Source organism: Macrosteles quadrilineatus, unplaced genomic scaffold, assembly GCF_028750875.1.
Source record: "Macrosteles quadrilineatus isolate MER2022 unplaced genomic scaffold, UCM_ALF_1.0 Scaffold_8__2_contigs__length_117827958, whole genome shotgun sequence".
NCBI classification, from domain to species: Eukaryota; Metazoa; Arthropoda; class Insecta; order Hemiptera; family Cicadellidae; genus Macrosteles; species Macrosteles quadrilineatus.
In genome coordinates, this window is record NW_026542601.1 from 38,735,175 (window position 1) to 38,757,882 (window position 22,708).

The 22,708-nt window shown below is 32.0% G+C and overlaps 1 protein-coding gene across 3 annotated transcripts in view; it reads left to right on the forward strand.

Moving 5' to 3' along the window:
- Positions 1-22,708, forward strand: part of LOC129000878 (putative inorganic phosphate cotransporter) — a 67,954-nt gene that overhangs the window by 14,917 nt on the left and 30,329 nt on the right. For 2 of the 3 annotated variants that reach the window (XM_054427941.1, XM_054427943.1), the window contains exon 1: positions 18,628-18,773. The exons of the other annotated variant lie outside the window; for it this stretch is intronic. In XM_054427941.1, the coding sequence (XP_054283916.1) occupies positions 18,728-18,773 (46 nt within the window). In that variant the 5' untranslated portion in view covers positions 18,628-18,727. Of the gene's footprint in view, positions 1-18,627; positions 18,774-22,708 lie in introns of those variants that run through there. 3 annotated transcript variants of the gene reach the window in all.

Sequence of the window (22,708 nt, forward strand, 5' to 3'; positions counted from 1 at the left end):
TAAGTTAATACCCCCGCCGCAGCAAACCTACCGACTAAGCGAATTTCCATTTGTCTGAATTAATTTTCAATAAAATCTATTTAAATAACATTAGCTACTTCCTTATAGGGAAATCCGTTAAAAGAGAGAAATCGAATTTAGATTTTTAATTGTTATACTACAATATATTGTTCAGATTTTGTATTGCATTTTGTAATTCAAATTTCCTGTACCATGGGTTTTGTAAAGTATGTATTTTAAAGTCATAAACAGAATCTTTCGTATACAATAAATATTATATTGTTTTTGGAAGAAACCCAAATGGAAGTTCATTTATAACCATTCTTAGTTTAACAATTTGTGTAACAATATGTTTTGAGGGAATGTATTCATGAATTGATTGCATTAAATAGCAATAAAATACCACTATTATGAGTTGTTTATTATAGAAATGCCGCTCTTTTAAGTTGTTTTGGTTAGATATCTAAGTTCTTTTGGAAGGTAAGTCGAAGAAATTTGTGTCTAATTACCTTCCATACTTAAAACAAAATCAGGTCATGGAATAATTACATAAGGAAGAAGAAATCTTCAGGCAAATAGAGATAATGGGGGCTATTATCTTTCTCTTGTTTACAAAGATGTAAATGAACAGTACGTAGATTAACTCGACTTATATCCATTCATATTTATTTAATTATAATTTTAATTATATTTTAAGGCTACATTTATTTTTAATACCATTAATACAGGTGAAATATTCACATAACACGTTGAAGTTGCGCTTTTAGAAAAAAATTACCTACTGTTATGCTTAGCGTTCCCGACAGATTGCACCAATGTAATTTAGCTATTTAGTTGCATACCCCAGCCACAGCAAACCTGCAGACCACGCGAATTACAATTTGTATAAATGGATATTTAATTACATATTTTCTTTAAGAATTCATATTTTATTCCCTATTTAATAATATTATATTAAACGAGTACTTAGGTTTGCTTAGAAGAAATTACTTTTGATCAAATTTTAATAGTACAGGATGAAATAAGTTAATTTGCAAAACTTATGAAAATACGTCCTTAAACAAGCAAATTACAACGGCCTTTTTTCAAGAAGAACAACATAAGAATTTAAAATGTACAGTTTTTAGGAATTTTCAACCTATTAGTAGTCAGTCTATGCTACTACGTACCTACAAGAATGCTTCAACATATAAAGTTGTTTATTTTTTAAGCTCTACACAATTGTTGTTATGAGAATTAGACATAATGAAAATATACCACAGCTGGTACATAAAAATGAGACGCCTGCATTTAGAAATTAATGATGCAGTCTTTACATTTGGTGTCAACGGATTTTTAATTATTAAACTTATTTTCATTTTTCTAAGAGGTAACATATAAGCTTTAACCAAAGGTGAGAGCCCTGTGATTTAAGACGGAGATACGATAAAAACCTTTTCGTCATACACATAATCATTGAAAGCATACACCGATGCATAATAAATGTGTGTGTATATATAATCAATTATATAACCAACTACAGTATTTCCAACTTTTTACGACGATCAGATAGACGAGCTTACGTAATGCATGTAGGACAAAACATATGGACGTTTAATTTTTAACCGACTTCCCCACTACCAACAAAAGGAGGAGGTTCTCAATTTGTTTGTGGCGATGTTTTTTTTTCTATGTATGTTCACCAATTTCTCTGTGATTCTTTTACCGATCAGTGAGGTTCCACCACCAAAATAACCAGGAGAGTTTCTATTTGGTACCTTATATATTATGTTTAAGTATAATATTTGTTTCGGTGAAAAATTCTGAAAACCTTTTTGTTTACATTTGTGCAGATTGTTTACATTTGTGCAGAGAAGGCAATAAATAATAATAACATTCCTACAGCTGTTAGTTGAAACCATTTAAATGAAGCTACAGACAATTCTTCATGAAACAGTTGCTTAATATTGATCAATAAACTATTTCTTGCCATGGAGCCTATATGAATTACATTGAGAAAAATGCATTTTGTTTTGGTTACTATAAAAAATGTACTTTAACGTTTGACCTGATTTGTGTATACAGTAATTCTGTTTTTATTAGTATTTAATATTCTGACTTACAAAAACATATATGTTTCAGTGAATAGCTGTATGATATTGACAAATAAAGGTGTATTGTGAAAACCAAAGCATTCGTAAAACAGGTCTAAATATAAATTAAATGCAATTATTCCTTACACGACCTAAGAAGTGTGACAGTGCATAATCGTCAATTGTCTTAAAAGTGTTAAATATTTTAATTACTAAACATGCATTTGCAGATGTGGAATGTTTATTGATATTCTCTACCCAGTTACTATATCATATCAATACTATTATGCCTGCTTCGGAAAGTCCTAGAGGAAGATGATTTGCAATTTCGACTAGGCTATATCTTGATCAAACAAAACCACCTACATGGCTTGCACCACTTTTAGCTGAACCAATCTTTCATAATATACATATTTCATTTGCAGATGTGGAATGTTTATTAATGTTCTCTACCCAGTTACTATAACATATCAATACTATTATGACTGCTTCGGAAAGTCCTAGAGGAAGATGATTTGCAATTTCGACTAGGCTATATCTTGAGCGAACAAAACCCCCTACATGACTTACACCACTTTTACCTGAACCAATCTTTCATATAATATTTTCCAAAGGTACTATACGTGTTAACGACCAATTTTCCACTTTTTAGAGATCTTTTAGTGCTGGTGGCTGAGGAATAACTTTCATATTGTTCCAAAAGGCTTGAGACGTTACTGTATTTCTTTTTATAACGTAGAAGTACACCGATTGCAGGAAACGATGATGTCTGACATTTCAATGTATCTAGAAAAGAAAATTAGTTTTTCATTAGGCCTAATGTAATGGACAACTCTTTCTTTCTTAAGGAATATCTAAAAATGTTTATTTTCATACCCATTGATTATGTAACCTGAACAGGTGACTCAAGCAGTTTTAAAATAATGATTGTTTTGTTGAACTTTTGATTGTTTCAAACAGTTTTGCTTATCAAAAAACCTCAAGTAATTAATACATAAAAAATTATACAATCACACTAAAAATCATGAAATAATTTATTTTTGTAAAAAAAATACAACCGACTTAAAACGCTCTAAAAAGAATGAAATAATTTAAATAAAGTAAACTTTTGTATAAGGCAAGCTCACGTATTTTAAGTCGGCGCGGCTCTATGATGATCTTTGATACAAAATTAAAAGGTGTGCATATTGCAGGTGACTATCTATAACTAAAGGTGTTAATCTGCATGTCTTTTTCATAGTTATGCGTTAAGTGTTATTTTATTACCGTAATCAGAGATCGGCATTATAGTGGTATTAACGAGTATCTTTAAAAAGATTATAACGCATTTAAATGTTTCTAACTTGGAAAAGTAACGTTTTAATACTAAACTAGCTTCTTTTCCCTATCATAATATCAAACTAAATTATTTTCCTATTCATATAGAACATTTGTGTGTGTTATTTTCATAATGCATTTATTCTGAAGTAAACATAAAATACAAGAAAACATTTCCTTTAATATATAAACAAAACAGTTCAGTATGTTTTTTTATATATTTATGTTATCCAGCTACAATTTATTGATTTTCAAAATACACACAAAATATTTAATTTCAATCATATTTGCAGTTTGAGCCGCGCCGACTTGAAATACGTGAGCTTGCCTAATACAAAAGTTTACTTTATTGAAATTATTTCATTCTTTTTAGAGCGTTTGAAGTCGTTTGTATTTTTTTTACAAAAATAAATTATATCTAAATAAACAGAATACAAATAAATACGCTATACAAGTCATTCTTATGTAATTTATACACACTAATAAATCAAACAAAAGAAGCTTTGAGTCCCAATCAAATTAGGATTATCAGTTGAAAGTGTAGATTTGAATAATTGCGCCTGAATTACGACCATTAGGTCAGAAGGGCGTCGAGTTCAAATCCGGAGATAGCTGATATCTTATCAAAGTGAGGTTTCTAATTTTAACATTTCATGTTACATTGTGGTGGAAAGATGAATAAGATTTGTTTTGCAATTGTATTAAGTAAACACTAAATATTTCAAAACTCTGTTGAACAAATTCTTTGGATGGTTTGAGTCGGAACCAATTTCAGAGGTTGTTTTAGGAATTTTTAACTAAGCTAAATACACTCCCGTTTTTATCATCATAATAGAACTGAACACTAATTTAAGGTATGTTTATGTCATTTATATGAAAAGTGAGTTTTGATGATTGTTGTTAATTGGTTTATTTTTTTTAGACTTAACCGTTAATTTGTTAATTTATTGATGCCTGTCGCTTTAGTACAGTAACAAAATAGTAAATAATATAGCAATTTACTTTAAAATAACAGAGTAACATAATATGATTAACATCAACTCCCTCTAAACTTATGAGCTTATCACATATTAATTTCAGATCAAAATAATCTTCAATTTTACATTTAAATGAGGGATATATATTTGCTTTATCCTATAATCAGACAATGTGTTAAGAGTTTTATAGAATTTCCCGTATAACCTATTTCTATGTTTTTTTTTACAAAACAGGGTGGTTTCCACAACGTGTATAATTAAATTGGACACATGCAAATACCACCATCGGCCCTATTGTTTTTTAAGAATCACTGAAAACCATGCAGATACAAAGAACTTCTTAGGCACGGAGAAGAGATACTCGCACGAGCTGTATGTTAAAGAGCTGTTTTCTAGGTAATTTTAAGTCTTTTATTCTAAGAGTGCACCGTTAAAACACATTTATGGGGCATTCAAAATTTACCAGCAACTCAAGTACCAAAATATTAAGACCACCATCCTATACAAATAGAGTCTAAATAACGTTTTTAAGAACTGCTGAAAACGGACCACGCATATACAAAGAACGTCTTAGGAGTAAGCTTTTCATTCTCGCAAGTCTCGTTTGTAAGGCATTCAAAATTTGCCAGAAACCTTTTGTACAATAAGCATTGTAAACGTATACTTGCAAAACACTTTTCATAAGACCTCAAACCTTAAAACCTGCTTAACGGAACCTTATTTGAATGTGAAAGCGCTCACTGGACTACTTAATATTTGCTCAGTGAAAACCAGAAAAGATAAGATGGCCTTGTAAGAGAAAAGAGCAAGAAATGATTTATGTGGCAAATAAACAAAGACATACAAACATAATACGGCTAATCAGTGAGACTGTGTACAAACAGCGAGTAATTTGGTTAAACAAACATGGCTGCCTAACAACACCCAGCAAAATTTAAAGTCCTCAAACGTGCCTACAAAGTGTGACTGTTCGAGTACGCGTCGCATACTCGAGATTTGGACCGGGAAAAATTGAACAATGCGTAATGAGGACCAGGGGAATAGAAGTTGTGGCATCATTGTGATATACATCGAGCCCAACAACAATTGGATTCATGCTTAAGAGCATTGATTATAAATGTGCAATGTGTTTATAATATAACTAGCTGTACCCACGGGCTTTGCCCCGTTTAACTTCACAAGTGAGCTCGTTCGCATGGCTCAATCACGTCCTGGTTGAAGTTTGTTCGCTACGCTCACTCACCTTTTGGTTGCAAATTGGCTGTAGTCATAAATTTAAAAAAAATAATAGTGCTGCACCCTGTTGGTAATCCTTGTAACTTTAATGCTATTGAACATCATAGAACAGAGCCAAATTGTTTAATTGAAACAGCTGTTAAGATTCTTTAATTCCTTTTAAATATGAAAAATCATAAGGTTAACATGGGAAACTCCAGAGCCACTGGGGCGGAGCCCGAAAGCCCGATCAGAATAAAAACTACTTAGTTTTCCTATTTAATGCCCAAAGAATCGGTGTACCGAATTTCAGCCTCCTAGGTAAATGGGAAGTGGGAGAATTAGTGATGAATGAGTGAGTGAGTGAGTCAGTCAGTCAGTGAGGGCTTTGCCTTTTATATATTTAGATTACATGTTAATTATCGGTATGTGTACAGTCAATAACTAAAGACATAATCCCAAAACAGCCTCTGTGGGCTCAGTAACCTTCGTTTTTAAATTATTCAATTTATATACATAAGCCATTAGCAAAATAAAGTTGTTTTACGTTGGCGCAATTAAGATATTCCGTTGTTGACTACACATACATTGCGCAATGCATCAAGATGTTTCTTCTTCAAAAGTGTGTTCGTGAAGATGTTTTTATGGACCATAAAGCTTCTATTATAGTGGACCACATTGCGACCATTTTACTCTGGCACGTGTATGATACTAATTCATTGACTTGTTTAATGTTTAAGACGTGTTTAATACAACGGTTAAAATGGTCTCGTCAAATTGTTTAACACTGCATTCATGAGGTGTTTTATTTACTTCAGTAAAGTCAATGAATGCATGATGGACTTTAGCTCACTGTGTATTGGTGGTAGTGGTACCATGATATACCATACTATATAGAATATAGTATCAGTATAGCCTAAGGTATATATGGTATCTATTTGTGGTACAGTATAGTCAATCATAGGGTAACGACCTATTTTATACATTATTTTCATCATATTTATAACTATATTTGCTGTCGTAAATTTCATATTTAATTTTGTTAGCATTTGAATTGAATTGAATTTGTTAGGACTTGCATGTAAAAAGGGTCTTCTGATGATAAATAAATATTAAAGATATATTTTTTTATTTGCATGTTTAGTGCATTTTAATGCTTAACTTTTATTTATTGCCATTCTAAAAACTTAATAACTATTTAACTACATAAAAGGATACACAGTGAATATAAACTATTACTTTTCTAATATAATATAAATACCTCGTCACAGCTCTGTAGTTTCTGTAGATTACAGCTGTTTCGGCATTAACATGCCATCATCAGATACACATACATCCACCTGAATTGGCGTCGTTAAACTGTACATATAGACGAACACGATAAAAACACAAAAACACGTAAAACAAGAGACACATCAATTTAGTCATCAATTCAGCTCAGGGGCTAAACCATGTCTATTGATATTACTTTTCCTCTAGTATTACCATTACTAACGTTGCAAGCGTTAACCTAATTACTCCAGGTTTTACAATTGGATGATAAAACTCCAGTCAGGTAATAAAAACTACAATAGTTGATCTTTTTAAGTTTTTAGCGCCTTCGTTTCCTTCAACATTAAATTGATACTGAAATGTATGCTGTGTTGCCGCCATCAACTGCAGGCTCTCGACAAAAACTTTTCCTAAACGCACGAATTAAAAGTATTTTTATAAACGATGAGTTCACGCTTAACAAGACTATTTCGTATGTTAAAAGGACTATCTCATAGCTAAATAAGATTGACATTTTTAAATATAAAATTATGATAGCTTTTGGAGATGAAAAGATAATTTTTTTTATACCTATGTATTTGTCCCTTTTTTGAACCTTAAGGTTAGAAAAGATTTATTTTAAGTAGGGAAATGCTATCACTAAATACTGATATTGACCTTCACTAAATCATCTATTGTATTTAAATTTTTTTAAATAAACCACTATGGAAATACCTAATAGACCTGTCCTTATTCTTTGTTGATGATTAAAATATCATTGTACCTTAGTTTAAGCTACTTCTTATTCGCCTATTAAAATTGGAATAATGTGTACTCACGAAAACAAATTCTTGACTTGAACCAAATGATGATTTGAATCAAATGATAATTAGTTGACTTCGATTAATATAATTATAATGTTTGATTCCATGCTCAAAACTACAATATAATTTTTTAAGTTGCTCATTAATTAGTGTCTAGCTAATATAACTGTTATGTAATAAGTATACTGTAAATGGTCTTGATACTTCCATTTCCACATTATGGGTGAAAGGTTAGGGTACTGTAAACTATCATATTTAGTATCGCAACACATTAAAAAACTGTATCACTATGTTTTCCTAACATTGGGAAAACCAGTGTCGATTCCAATAAAAATTACATGAACCAATGGATTCCCTAGATAAATTCACTTACATAGATTAAATATACGTAGTGGAATTATTTCATCTCATGATTAATTCTAATTTTAAAATCTTCACCATCGTTACCACCGTTGTCCGTTACCATCATACCTACTGATGACATCTAAACTACCATCTCTACCGTGGTTACCATTTTACCATAGTTGTTGTTACCGCCGTTACCATGGTTAAAATATTTAACGTTTCCATTGCTAACTATATTTCTATTGACTAGTGTTCTATTGTTACAATAGTTCCCGCCGTTAAGTGTTACAATAGTTTTGCTATTGTTAGTGTTACAATTGTTGTCTTCATTACAATACTTAGTGTTACAATTGTTATCACATTTAGTGGTTACCATCATGACAGCCATTGCCACGGTTACAGTTGAAATCTTTATTGATACTACCATTGTTACTATTGTTGTCACTACAATTTAGTGTTACCATAGTTAGTGGTATTATTGTTACCACCGTTACCATCGTTGCCATATTTAGCTCTGTGATCCGGTGATTTCGGACAAACTATTTACCGTACTGAAGTGTCAATTCATATAAAACCAAAAAGCACGAACCTCTCTATTGTGAACAAATATTTCCCAAAATTAAAGAACTTACTCTGCCAAAAGACATACGAATATTCTTTACTAACCTGAACTAACCTAAGCAAGATAATCTTGAAAACAAATATAATATATTATCTTCTAATGTTAAGAGAATAATCTTTAAGAAATATAATTTACTCCACCTAAGACAACAACAACTAGAAGGAAATGTGTGAAAATTATAGGTTTGAACCCCTTACTTAACTCGAACGAACAGTTTACCTTGTGCACTTCTCAAGGCGGTTTTGACATTGGCCTGGTTGGAAATTATATAACCTGGTTGATATAATGGGTTTTATTAGCTTGCTAATACATACGCAGTAGTGCTTCGATTCTGCATAGCTGCATATGCGTCGAATATCTAGATTAAACAAATCACTTGAAATCATAAAAGAGTAAAATTGTTGTCTGGGTGTAGTTTAAAACGTGCTACTAAACAGAATTCAAACCGGTATTTAAAAAAATTTATGCAAATGGCACTCATTCCTCTGATTATAGTTTTAATCTATACTAGTGTCCCTGTTGCTCGAACTCGAGCAATTGCTAAGTATTACAGGTGTTATTTTAAAACGAATTAACAGTCATAGTTTCTGATGACTTTAAAATATTCTACTCAAAGGTTATGGAAATACTCAAGATGTAAATAACGATTATATCAATTCATCCAGGCTCTCTAGCTTTTTTTATTGTAATATTTACACCAACCCAAATTCAAATAGTAAATATTTAATTTCAACCAAGTCAGTAAATGTTTGTAGCAAACTCTTAAATTTGCAAACTTATTGACTGTTTACAATTAACATTACAATTAACATAATTAATATGTTCTTCTTCTTACTTTTAATTTCTGAAAACAGAGTTTCATAACAATATTTGTTTCCCATGTTAATCTTATGGAGGAATTCGAAACTTTAAAGGGCCCCAGGTCCTCACTCTCTAATTATTTCCATTAAAAGAAAGCTTCCTGCACAACTTCACGTTACGCTCTTTCCAATTACACCAAAATCATTTCAGTTGGTTCAGTAGTTTCGGAGGAGTAATTGTCACAAAAACCCTGCTTGCGTATTAAATAAGTACTAGTCAAGTCCATTTATTTTATACTAAGCTATTAACAATTTCCAAAAATCACACTTTATTTTCCTCCGATTAGCAGCAAACCTTAGTACTCGTTAAACACGATGTTATTTAAATTGGAAATAAATCTAACAACTTTGCAAAGTATTAAATGCGTTATTTTAAAACGCACAACAGTCATAATTTCCGATGTCTTAAAAGAGTCGACTCAAAGATAATGTCATCAACAACTCCACTTAATTTATCGAAACTGAAAACGAACTCACTCTGAAAACGAACGCTGTTGTGTGGGAATGGGCACACGGGAGGGACTAAGGCTAAAGGTGTAGTGACGTCATATCTCTAGTGGCTAATGTATACTCTTGAGGCAACACGATTACCGTAACGAAACGTTGTGTTTTCAGCGGCGTTCGTGGCTTAGTTAGTAGCGTTTCGATTTGGTGTTCAGGAGGTCTTGGGTTCGAATCCCGCTGGTAACACTAACTTTTTGTCAACAAATTTTTCATATCAGCAAGTTTGGTTGGTTAGGTTAGGTTATGACAGTTTAATTTTATAATACCGAATTTTAAAATTAATTTTATAATTAATTAAAAATTATAAGTAATCATTAATTAGATTTTTATCTTATACAGTTTTAATATTAAGTTATCAGCAAGTCTGGTTGGTTAGGTTATGTTATAACAGTTTTATTTCAAAAATTAAAAATTTATTTTATAATCTTAAAACAATATTTTATAATTAAAAAGTTAATTTTATAACTAAAAATAAAAAAAAGTTAAATTTTTTCAACTTAGTGGTTCTAGCGGCGAACGCTGACACTAGAAGATATGTTAGCCTTAGTCCCTCCCGTGTGCCCCACCGCTGTTGTGTGTATCATGTGTTTGCTATGAACAACTGTAATTAATACAAATCAATCGTCTGTTTAAGTGAACGAAATCCTTTCTTTATACGAATTCATGGAGATTTTGATGGCCTGTGGGGCAAAGCAAGGCCACACTAAAAAAACAGGCCGTAATGCTGTTTTTTAGTGTGGCCTTGGGCAAAGCCCGAAGACTTTTATTACAGGAATTGGTGAAAGAGGGCGTCTATACAAAGTATACTTAATTTTGAAACATCGTTTGTAAAAATCCGTCCATTATTAACGGAGGAGTAGTGTTTCGTAAAAATCTCCTTCACGAATTATATATTAGGATTATATTAAAGATGATATTCCTTTTAAACCCTTAGTTAATTGTAATAAATTATCACAAATAGGAATACATAAGAGATGTATCAAATACAATATTGATAAGACACATATTCCAAATCAATACCTTTATTTTATTATTTTTGCTTGGTAAATGTAAGGACTATCGACATGTGTGACCAAAAGACGTACACAACTATACTATACATTGTTTTTGTCTTTAACTTTTACAGCCCAATAACCTGGTTTAATTTTACTGAGCATATTAAGTAGTATTTCAAGAACTTTCCTATTTATCTTTTGGGAATATTTTTGCCCTACTTCGAGTATTCTCTTCTCATATCCCTTACGTTACTTATCGTTGATTTTTACCTGTCCACTCCACACTTTTGGTAAATAGTTTAGTTCATATCAAAAATTAATATTAATAAACTTTGTACAATTTTAAATACTAAATACCCTAGTTAGTTTTAAATACAAAATTATTAATTAATAATTCGTTCTCGGTTGATTTTTAACATATTGTTTATTGGATACAATAAGTAGTAACTCGTGCAATGAAGATTGTGTCTTTTCTGTCAGCGTACCACCACCTTCAAGGCATCTGCAGTTAAGTCTTGCTGCATATTTCAATGACTTCTTTACTGGTTAGTTTCGAACCAAAGTCCCAATTTCTTTTGCAAGTACTTTAGGATGAAGAATTTCACGACATCGCAGGAAACTTCTGGCAGTGAAAAGGGACAGTCTAGTGGTACTCATCAGACATGTAGTGTAGGCTACGAGAATTCCTAGTGCATTTGCTAAACACACGATACACACAAGTGCGATCATTTTCAGAGTGAGTTCGTTTTCAGTTTCGATAACTAAAGTGGAGTGGTTGATGACATTCTCTTTGAGCTATGGAAATGGACCATAGCTATCGTCTCCTTCTCCTTCTTCTTCTTCTTCTTCTTCGAGATTATCTAGCGGTAATTTCACAGAGTCCCTGGAAGTTATCCACTTGATCCGACGGACTTGACTCCCACTCCTCGCCATGGGCTAGAAAATCCACAGTGATTAGTAAATTGTACACTTATAATATGAGACCTATGTAAAAATGCATGTAACAAAACTAATTCCCTATATTGCAGTGTAGCCGGAAGCCTGATAACCAACAAATACACAACCTCCTGATTTGAAGCTGCATTTTTTTTGGAAGCTGATAAAATTGTTGGCTACCAGTGTCGAATACTATAGGTAATTGTCTGGATAACTGACAAATGAACAATATTTTGTTCTACGACGCTGGTTCTTAATATTGCACATGTTGTCAGTTAGCCAAGACAAATGTGTTGACTGCGTTACAATTAAGTGTATGTGTGTGTGTTCTGATTTGAAGCTGCATTTTTTTGGAAGCTGATAAAATTGTTGGCTACCAGTGTCTAATACTATAGGTAATTGTCTGGATAACTGACAAATGGACAATATTTTGTTCTACGACGCTGGTTCTTAATATTGCACATGTTGTCAGTTAGCCAAGACAAATGTGTTGACCGCGTTACAATTAAGTGTATATGTGTGTGTGTGTTCTGATATGAAGCTGCATTTTTTTTTTTGGAAGCTGATAAAATTGTTGGCTACCAGTGTCTAATACTGTAGGTAGGTAATTGTCTGGACAACTGACAAATGAACAGTATTTTGTTCTACGACGCTGGTTCTTAGTATTGCACATGTTGTCAGTTAGCCAAGACAAATGTGTTGACTGCGTTACAATTGTGTGTTAATAAAGTTACTTAATGAAAGAAACAGATGAATGCACTTATCTTTCGGCTGTTGCTCCTGCCATTGAACAATTCCCTTCTGAGTTTGGTAATCCTTGACCAACAATGACGTTCAGAATATGGAGTTTCCCTTCGTTGTGTCGTTTGAGTGGAGAATCCTCATAGTCCTTTTCCTTTGTATCCGATACACCACCGAGTAGGGTTCTGTGGCCTCTTTGTAGAGCGTGAGTCCATAGGCGTGCTTTGGAATGATCCTTTAGGTCAAAATCTTGATTGTTCCTGTCTTGCTTTTTGTATTTGACTCTTATTTTTCTATTTTTATCAAGATCAATTTAGTTGTGTCAGTCGTGAAAATTTTAGTTTTTGTATTTTGTTTCCATAGATACGAAAAAACTGTTATAATTAAACGAACGTTTCATTGCAGACTAGTTAACCGCAAGTGCTCCGCCACGGGAATATTGTCAGCAATAAAAGAAATAATAACAAATACTGTTTATATTTGTATTTTATTTTGGGGTTGTTTAAGTTTTTACATGAAATAGAACTGATAGTTTGCCTGTTTAAACTATTTTATGTTAATCAAACCGATATATTATTTTAACCAAATGAATGTTTTATATTAATTCGAGTTTCATTTGAAAAATAAATAGTATACAAACTGGGCAATGCTGATAACCTATTAAGCAGCTATTTATGATATTTAGATAATTTGCTCAAGTATATTCCTATATTCGTCGTTTTTTTTTCATTACATTTGTTGTATGGAATAAAGATAGTCACTTAGCCTACATGTAAATCACGCATCAGCAGTTGGTCGCATTTCACGAATCTTTGACCCATAGGTACCTACTGTGAGTAAAAGCTGTGTTTACGTCTTATATATAAAGTTGGGCATACTTTGTTCAATGTTAGAGGGTATTAACGGTCCAATTTGATGGAAAAGGAGTCGTGGATTTTAAAACTATGTAGACTACCACTACCAGAAAGATGTTGATTCAAGTGAGACTTAGAACTGGCCATTTCAAATGCAGATTTGTATTATATTTTACTCAGTTTTTTGTCTCTTTTGACCCTTAATACTTTTTTTATAGTCGCTGTTGATAAGATTTTCCATAAACTCAAAATGATGATAAGGAGTTCATTTTACCTTCCCCTTGTGACAACATAAGGAAAATATATTTGTGTCCCAGTTAGTCTGTTCTGACTCAAAATTCATAGATTTGCAGTACTGACAAATCCAATCTAACGACCCCAATTCTAAAAAATTGGTATTTTTTAGAAGGGACTTCCAGAGCACATTTAACACCATCACTGCTCTTTACCTTTTTAGTTCGATGGTTCTCTACATGTTTTTTTCGTTCTGTATGTCTCTTTACGCCCGGTTAATGATTACCTTTTCTTTTTCTTTTTGTACTCATGGGGTTAATGATAAAGTTTTATAACGCTATAATGACCCGAGTCAACATTGCCATTAAACATCAAGTCAGATACTTCTTCGCCAGAACCGAAATAGTAAGTCACAGTTTCTCAAGCAACTTCCCTGTGTAGGCCTACTCGAACAAATATAGTTAGGGTATAGTTCACTGATAAATTGTAGTTCCAAATATCCCAGCGTACTCGCCATCTCGAGAAGGTAAAATTTGGACGTCGAACACTGATCTTGAGTAAGATTAATCACTTACGATAAAATGTTTGTATGTTTACCAATCATTAGCAATTATATGTACAACTTGCAAGCGGATTTCCCTATGATTGTTCTGGTGGCTATGGAGAATAAATTATATTGATCAAAACAATAAGTTTCCATCCCCTACTATGGGTATTATTATGGGTATTATGGGTTTCACATTCCATACTCAAACATAAACTCAATTACCACTTTCCTTCAGATCACTTTGGAGGAAAACTTAAACATTTCAAAAATTAGTTAACAAATACACTTTCCTTGATCAAAATCGTGTGTTTATAAACAGAAACTCCAAGTTTAATAATTTGCATACTGAAAGTGAGGTTATAAAAATAATAACAAATGTCTGACAAACATTAAACAGCTGACGAATAATTTATAAACTGTGTATTATATTCTTCAATAAGAATTGTATTGACTCGACCTTTAAAGGGCTGTAGGTCGTAGCCCTTAGAAAAAACGTAAATTCGAAGGAAGTTCGGCAAATCTACACACTATCCCCTTTAATTTGAGACATAAATCTTGTAGATCGGTCCAGTAATTACTGAGAAAACAGTGTTACAACTGTGTATTAAATATATAGAAGATATAGAGTTAACGTGTTTGTTTGGTTAAACATAACCACTTAAAGTTATATAAGTTATATATATACGTTTTCAAGTTAGTTGTGTAATAAGAGCGCAAAGTACGTCATTGCCGCTCGTGTCGAGAACACTAGTAGGTGGCTGCACGAAGCTTCAGTTGAGTGTGGTCAAACATTTTGAGAGCGACGGACTTGTTTGTGCTCCTAATAGTCGTAATACACACAACACATTTCCTGCCTCCATAATTAACTTATCATAACACACAGCTCATCTTCTTGGTTGTATATAAAATGTCATATAGGTTATGTTACCCGATGTTGGTTTTATATAGAAAATGCGAACAGTGAAATCAGCTGATTTATCGAGCGAGAATGAGTGCGGAAATAACCTATTTTGTGTACTGTTCACAGGGGTGGTAATGTGATAATTTTCATTTGGTGGTAGGAAAAATAATGATCTAGCTTAGAAATGTCGACAAAAAGCTTCGTCCGTCCGGTGTTAACGGAGGAATAGTAACTAACTGGTGAGATTTCCCGTTGACTTTTGATATTGGGTAAAAATCTTATAAATATATATTTACTTTCTTTACTAAAATAGAACAATAAAATTTGTGGTTAAATGAGCTAATGAGCCTCTAGTGTAAAACTAACATTCTCTTTTGGTTCTACTTTTCGAGCCAAAAAATAACCAAATACCCACATATTGCTTTACATAATAACCAACGTATATAACCAATTTTCTTGTCCATCAATGACTGTAAAATTGTCATTTAATGTTCTGTATGACAATTTTATTTGATCGAATTTTATTAGGCTATATTTATCATAAAATGGCCAATGCCTCGGCATATGAATGGATTTTATTATTTATGGAAATCTGTAAACAAGAAAATTACAACAGTTTTCAATGTCTCTGTAAGGGGAAAACGGGAATTTTTAATATAAAATCATTACATATACACGGGCATTTTTTGGAATTTTCTCCGTAACCATAAATTGTATAACAATGCTACAATATACAAAACTGTTAGCTTTAATTTCTACAGGATGGCTGTAATGAAAATTGGTAATTTCTGTGTTTAAGGGTAAACAATTTTAAAAACCAAATTTGTAATACATTTTTAAACTCCATAACACTATGTTTCTATAACCGGAACTTTCTGGTTTGCGAACTCAATCAAAAAATAAATAATATTCTCGAAATGGAAACTTGTTGCATGAAGAAAACTGAATAATTTACTTTCAAAACCTGAAGTGTTAAAGATAAATATATCAAAACGGAAAAATGCATTATCAACTCCTCAATAGCCGATCTATCTTTGTGCGAAACTTCAAGTCACTTGGTCCATTAGTCAGCCTGATGGAAAGACAAACTTACATATAGACATATAATTTATGACACGATAGATTTTAACCAAGATTAATTTTATTAATGCCTAGAAAGTCCGCGTAAGTTGATACAAATATAATAAGGTAGTTTATTGTTATATTAAGGGTTAAGGCAAGGAAGATTATATCATGAATGTTAAAATTTTGCTAGTAAAAACATTCTGAGTTTGAATTTAGGTTCAAACCTCCTCAGAAAATGGTATCTTCCAGTTCAACAGCCGAAACACTTAGGAGTTATCTTAAAGATACTACAAGGGTCTTCAACAGAGCCAAATTTGGGGCCATTAAACCACTGCTGGTTTATTTTTGAAATAGCTCCTTATTACGTATTGAATGGGGAAATTATACATAGACTAAAATCCATAACATTTTAGTAAAAAATATTTCAAACCGAACTGTTGATCAACTATTTATTATATATTTTTTACATTAAAAAAGTAGGCAGTAAAAGTAAGGGGTTTTATATTTTACTGTTTATTCACTACATCGAACCAAATCATGGCCTACTATTTGAATTAAGCCTACAATTTACTCGTTTGATTCCAATAATTACCATTATACTAACACAACTATGTACTAAAATTGGAAGGTCAATATTAGCTACTACAGCTAGTTTTAAGGAATAAAATTTCATTACTAAGAACTAGAACAGATTGTCTTTGTAACACCAGATAAGGTTTTATGATTTAAAATTATAAGTATGGAATTTGTTTGTGAATTTACCGGTTATTTAATGAAAGGGTAAAACAAAATTAATAAAATTAGATATTTTATTTTTGCACAATTTTATCTTCCGTTTGATTAAGATGACTATTTCTTCCACACTGGCGCTATAATTGTCATATTGCTTTCAATTTAAATGTACGGTATGTACGTAGGGCGTAGGCCAACGTAAAAAGGTAAAAAATACTACCATTTTATCGATTTTTTAAATGTGTTTTGGTTCCAAAATGTATGTTACTCGTCATAAAGAAGATTCTGAATGAAAAAGAAATTAAAAGATACACTAATGTTTAACTAATAGAAGCTTACTCTTTCTTTTCAAATATCAGCCCAACATTTTTAGATAACCTCATAGAATCTGCTACACAAGTTGGTAGTATCACATACAATGGCAGAGTTTTACATATTTTTTATATTATCAATGGCATGATTTCAGAATAAATAAACTCACCACATTATTTTACAAAATAATGAATTTGCTTTGTTTTTACCACTGTACAAAAGTGTAACGTAAAACTATTTGACCATTTATAAACAAAACTAATTTTTACCACACTATGATGTTTTAAGCTGTTTTACAATTAAACGTCAATTGAACGCATAAAGCTAAGTTTGCTGTCCATGCTAGCCGTCATCGTCATTTGGGGACCGAGCAGGTTTTTACATCCCTAGGGCCAAAAATCAGCTTTATAATTATTTTCTTAAAACATTAATGTATATTAAATAAACAGTAGGCCTATCTATAAATTGCATTGCAATACACTTGTTTTGTTGTCACCACTGCCTAGCAACTATTTATTATTATTTCTGCTGATACATGACCTTCACATTTCTTCACATGACCTTAAAGTTTTAATTATGTTGTCTATAAAAGTGAGCATTTATTGTTTATATTTTCTCTATTTTCTATAGTGTGGTAAAAATAGTGTTCGTACGGTATTACAAGAAAGGGGTTTGCAGCTCTCGATCGTGTCAAGTCCTCGACTTCGTCTCGAACTCAAATATGATATAGAGCCGGCAAAACCTCATTTTCGGACCTATTTACGAAATATACTATTACAGATTTAGTCACTCGATCAGTTTCCATGTAAACAAATTAATAAAATATATTTTCATGAGCTTTTCGTGTTAACTTTGAGAGCCCTAGGGAAGGGCCATAAGGGAAAGGTGAGAACGACACAGCTATGACAGTTTCCCTTAGTTTCACGGCTCATTTCACTGATAAAAACTGACGTAAATTATTGTATAGCTCAAATTGAATATATATAGCCTATATAATATAGTTTTGTTACAGATAACAGCTGTTTCTTGAACCACAAATATCAATTAAAATTCCAATGATTAAGCACAGCTGGGTTGAATTTTGAAACGTTTAAACCAACCTTTCTCAGAATGGAATCGTACACTCTGATTGCAAACTATTTATTGATTAAAACCAAATATTCCATTTATAATAAACTTCTATATTAATTGTCATTGCCCAAAGACGTTTAAGTACTGTATACCTCAAGGTAGTCTACTCGGCCCGATGCTGTTTTCAATGGCGCTTGTTCAAAATCGCATCGTGAACGGGTTTGTTCTCGACGAGCGCCAGTAGGTGACGACGATCGGGCTAGGTCGGTCGTATCTTTGTTAGGTTCTTATCGGTTAGTCGGTTAGTCGGTCGACCAAAGTCGGTTGTCGAGGTACAATCATCTCCTACTCCATGGATATAGATACAAGCCACGACTTTGACAAGAGACTGAAAGGAGGTAGAAAAAAATTAAACTTGATTAGATTGTGTATTTCATTATTGTAGGTATTTTCTCTTTAAAAATTAGTTTGATAGATGTGGAACATGTTTTCTATTTTAAAATGATTTTCAATACTATATAGCCTAAGGATTATTTGTTGCACTTTTATATATATATATATTTTTTGGAAGACCCAAGAGTCTAAGTCTAAAGAATGTAATAAATAACACTTGGACGTAGACATATTTCATTCTTCAATAAGGTGGATGCAATTGACATCTCAATCGTCAAAGACACATAGAGTAGTCCAAAACATCACAAAAATTACGCTTTTAAAAAGTTATCAGTTGGTTAGCCTATTTATTCTATTACTAGTAAACACGTTGCTCGAAATCGAGCAATTGCAAAAAAGTAAAGTAGTTATTTTAAAATAAATAAAAGTCATTATAATTTCCGATGAGTTTAAAAGACTTTGAATCGAAAAATAAATAACAGCAATTAAATTATACAGCTGATCAAAATGTAAACAATTATGTTCTTCATAAGGATAACATGGGAACTTTCAAAGCCACTGGGGCAGAGGCCAAGGGACTTTAAAAAATTTTAGGTCAGTTTGCAAATCTACGTGACACGCTCTTTACAATGAGACGTCAATGGATAAAATCGGTTAAGAAATGGTGGAGGAGTTCAACCGACAAAGTTTCATGTAGCGTATTAATTATACAGGGTGAGTTTTAATTGTCCCCCCCCCCAACTTTTTTCTACATTTTTTCAAATGTCAATCCCAGACCACTTCCAAACATTTTTGGGTAGTAAGTACTTCATTTTGACAAGGTGGTCATTTCCGGCCGCCATCTTGGATCCGCCATATTGGATGCAAAATTTTTTTTTCGAATGTAAAGGTGGGGTTGTGACCCATTATTTCGAACTACATTTTTACCCTGATTATAATGCCGCAAACCGTTTAAATAAATCTTGATTCATTCTAAAGTTACGAGGGCTTTTTAAAACTTTATTTTTAGCCCATTTTAACATTGTGCATTTACAAACTAAGACCATAATCCCAAAATAGTGCTAGATAATGATAAGTATACACTACCAGTAATTGTCCACCTATTTTCACTTGGTTATGACTGATGTATTTTTTTTCGGCCGCCATCTTGGATCCGCCATTTTGAAATGTGATAAATTATTTTAAATATGAAGGGGGTGTTGTGACCCATCATTTTGAACTACTTTTTTAAGCTAAACTCAATGCCGCAATCCATTTTTTGTTATCAAGTTTTATTTATGAAATATTGAAATTTTTTTGTTAAAAATGCCAATATTTCAAAATCAAAAAATGAAAATGAAAAACGGATTATGGAATTAAGTTCAGCTTAAAAAAGTAGTTCAAAATGATGGGTCACAACACCCCCTTCATATTTAAAATAATTTATCACATTTCAAAATGGCGGATCCAAGATGGCGGCCGAAAAAAAATACATCAGTCATAACCAAGTGAAAATAGGTGGACAATTACTGGTAGTGTATACTTATCATTATCTAGCACTATTTTGGGATTATGGTCTTAGTTTGTAAATGCACAATGTTAAAATGGGCTAAAAATAAAGTTTTAAAAAGCCCTCGTAACTTTAGAATGAATCAAGATTTTTTTAAACGGTTTGCGACATTGTAATCAGGGTAAAAATGTAGCTCGAAATAATGGGTCACAACCCCACCTTTACTTTTGAAAAAAAAAAATTTGCATCCAATATGGCGGATCCAAGATGGCGGCCGGAAATGACCACCTTGTCAAAATAAAGCACTTACTACCCAACAATGTTTGGAAGTGGTCTGGGATTGATATTTGAAAAAATGTAGAAAAAAGTTGGGGGGGGGACAATTAAAACTCACCCTGTATAGATATAGATACTTGGTATGATAAAACAGAAAGACCAAAGAAGTATCTCATAAAGATCATTGTTTGAAACCAAGAAACCATTATTATTTGCACGCCTATCAAAACATAATTACTTCAATTCAATCGTTAGAATAAAAATAATCAGCTATTAGCATGTATTGTAAAAAGATTGTACAGAAGCGATTGATTTCCAACAATACACTCTTTAAAATGGCCACAATTAACGCTTAATTTAAGCGTAGGAATCAATGGAACTTAAAAATAATGATCTTGCACAATATATTATACTTGTAGTAAATGATATGACTGTTTCTAACTAATGACATAATAAGAAAATGAAAAACTGGAAAGTTTAGCAATGTAAACTAATATCATACACAACAATACGGGAAACCACCCCTCACAAAAAACAAGGACTCTATCAGCTGGTATTTACACCTCTCTCACATTTCACTTCGAAACTTTTACTTCAATGACTGATAAATCAGAAAATGAACTACGTTAAGTACTTATCTATTTGAGAGAGCGAGAGTCTTCAAATACAAAAAGGGGTTTCCTAACTCATTAAATCTTTAAAATTGTTATTAAAAGATTTTTTTACTGTTCATATACTGAACAGTTATATACTGAACTGTTTAGTTTATAAACTAATTTATAAATTAAAGATTCCCAGCGTTTGCAGAGAACTTGTCTGTGGTTCGTCCGCTGCATCTGTATACATTGTTTTGGTGAGAAGTTATAGCATCAAAAATTGCTTTGTGTAATAGTAGGTATTACGTGTGCAATTATAATGAACGCTTTATAAATATTTTTTATTTAGGACCTATAACAGTTACGGAATGCACTAATCTTTCTGATAAGGCAAATCAACAATGATAACTCTTATGACGAGGGTGTACCTTAAAGTTCCTTGTCATGATAAAAGATAAAGGCGAGATATATGTAGTTTATGTCATTAATGTAGGTAAAAATTATGATCATAGACTAAATCGAAAGTTTATAGCAATCAGTTTTTTATTCGACTAAACTAAAATTATAAAAAACTAATAGAGTCTTAACTAAACTAAGGCTAACCTAAACCATTACTAAAACTTATTAAATCCAATATATTTCATTTCCATCATAATTGCTGCAAAACTTGTGTTTTCACAATACATACATACATGCGTTTTGTTAAAGAATTGGCTGGATTCTATGAGTTGTAAAATTCGTTTACTGATTTTGCCAAAGAAAGTAGAAAGATAATAAAGTTGATAGTGTCATTATAAACGTTTATTTCATTTGTTATTGTGATTGGTGGAGTAATACATATTGCATGTAAATAACAGTGATAGATTTTCGTATAAATAAAAAAAAACTGTATCAGCAATCTGATACATAATTTCTCCCATTAGCTTGACAACAACCTTTATCATGGGTAAGTGATGGGAGTAACTATGATATTTTATGGGTAAACTCACAAAAGTGGCTATAACTTTTTAACAGCAATTTTTAAAGCGATGGGGCTATATACTGTTCTTTAGAGTTGAAAGAACTAGTCTTTAACATGCTAAATTAAAATTAAAATTTGACGAACTTTTTTTTAATCAGATTAAAAACAAATTAATTGGTGTTTTATGGAGAAATAAAATAATAAACAATAACTTTTGAACCGTAATTTTTACAGTGATGGGGGTTGTATCGTTTTGTTGAAAGTTAAGAACTATAACACAACATTTTAATCAAAATCGTTCGGGACATCTATGACAAAATTAGATTTTCCATTATTTCATAGTAAAATCACGCTTATAATTCAAAATTTAAGCCCTTTGTGACTAAATATACTAGTCAATAAACCAATTGTTGTTTTCTTAAAATCATCCCACTATGAGAGCGATTTCAACTCGGTCGAGTCTTTTGAACGGGTCTGGCTATTTTTACAACATATTGTACCATGATTTAGGTTTTAGATAGTTTCTTGCCACAGATCAAAGAGTAACCGATTTGTCTACATGATACGATTACTAGAGTGTTCTTGTTACTCTATGTACTTAGTACTATTCTCCTTGAA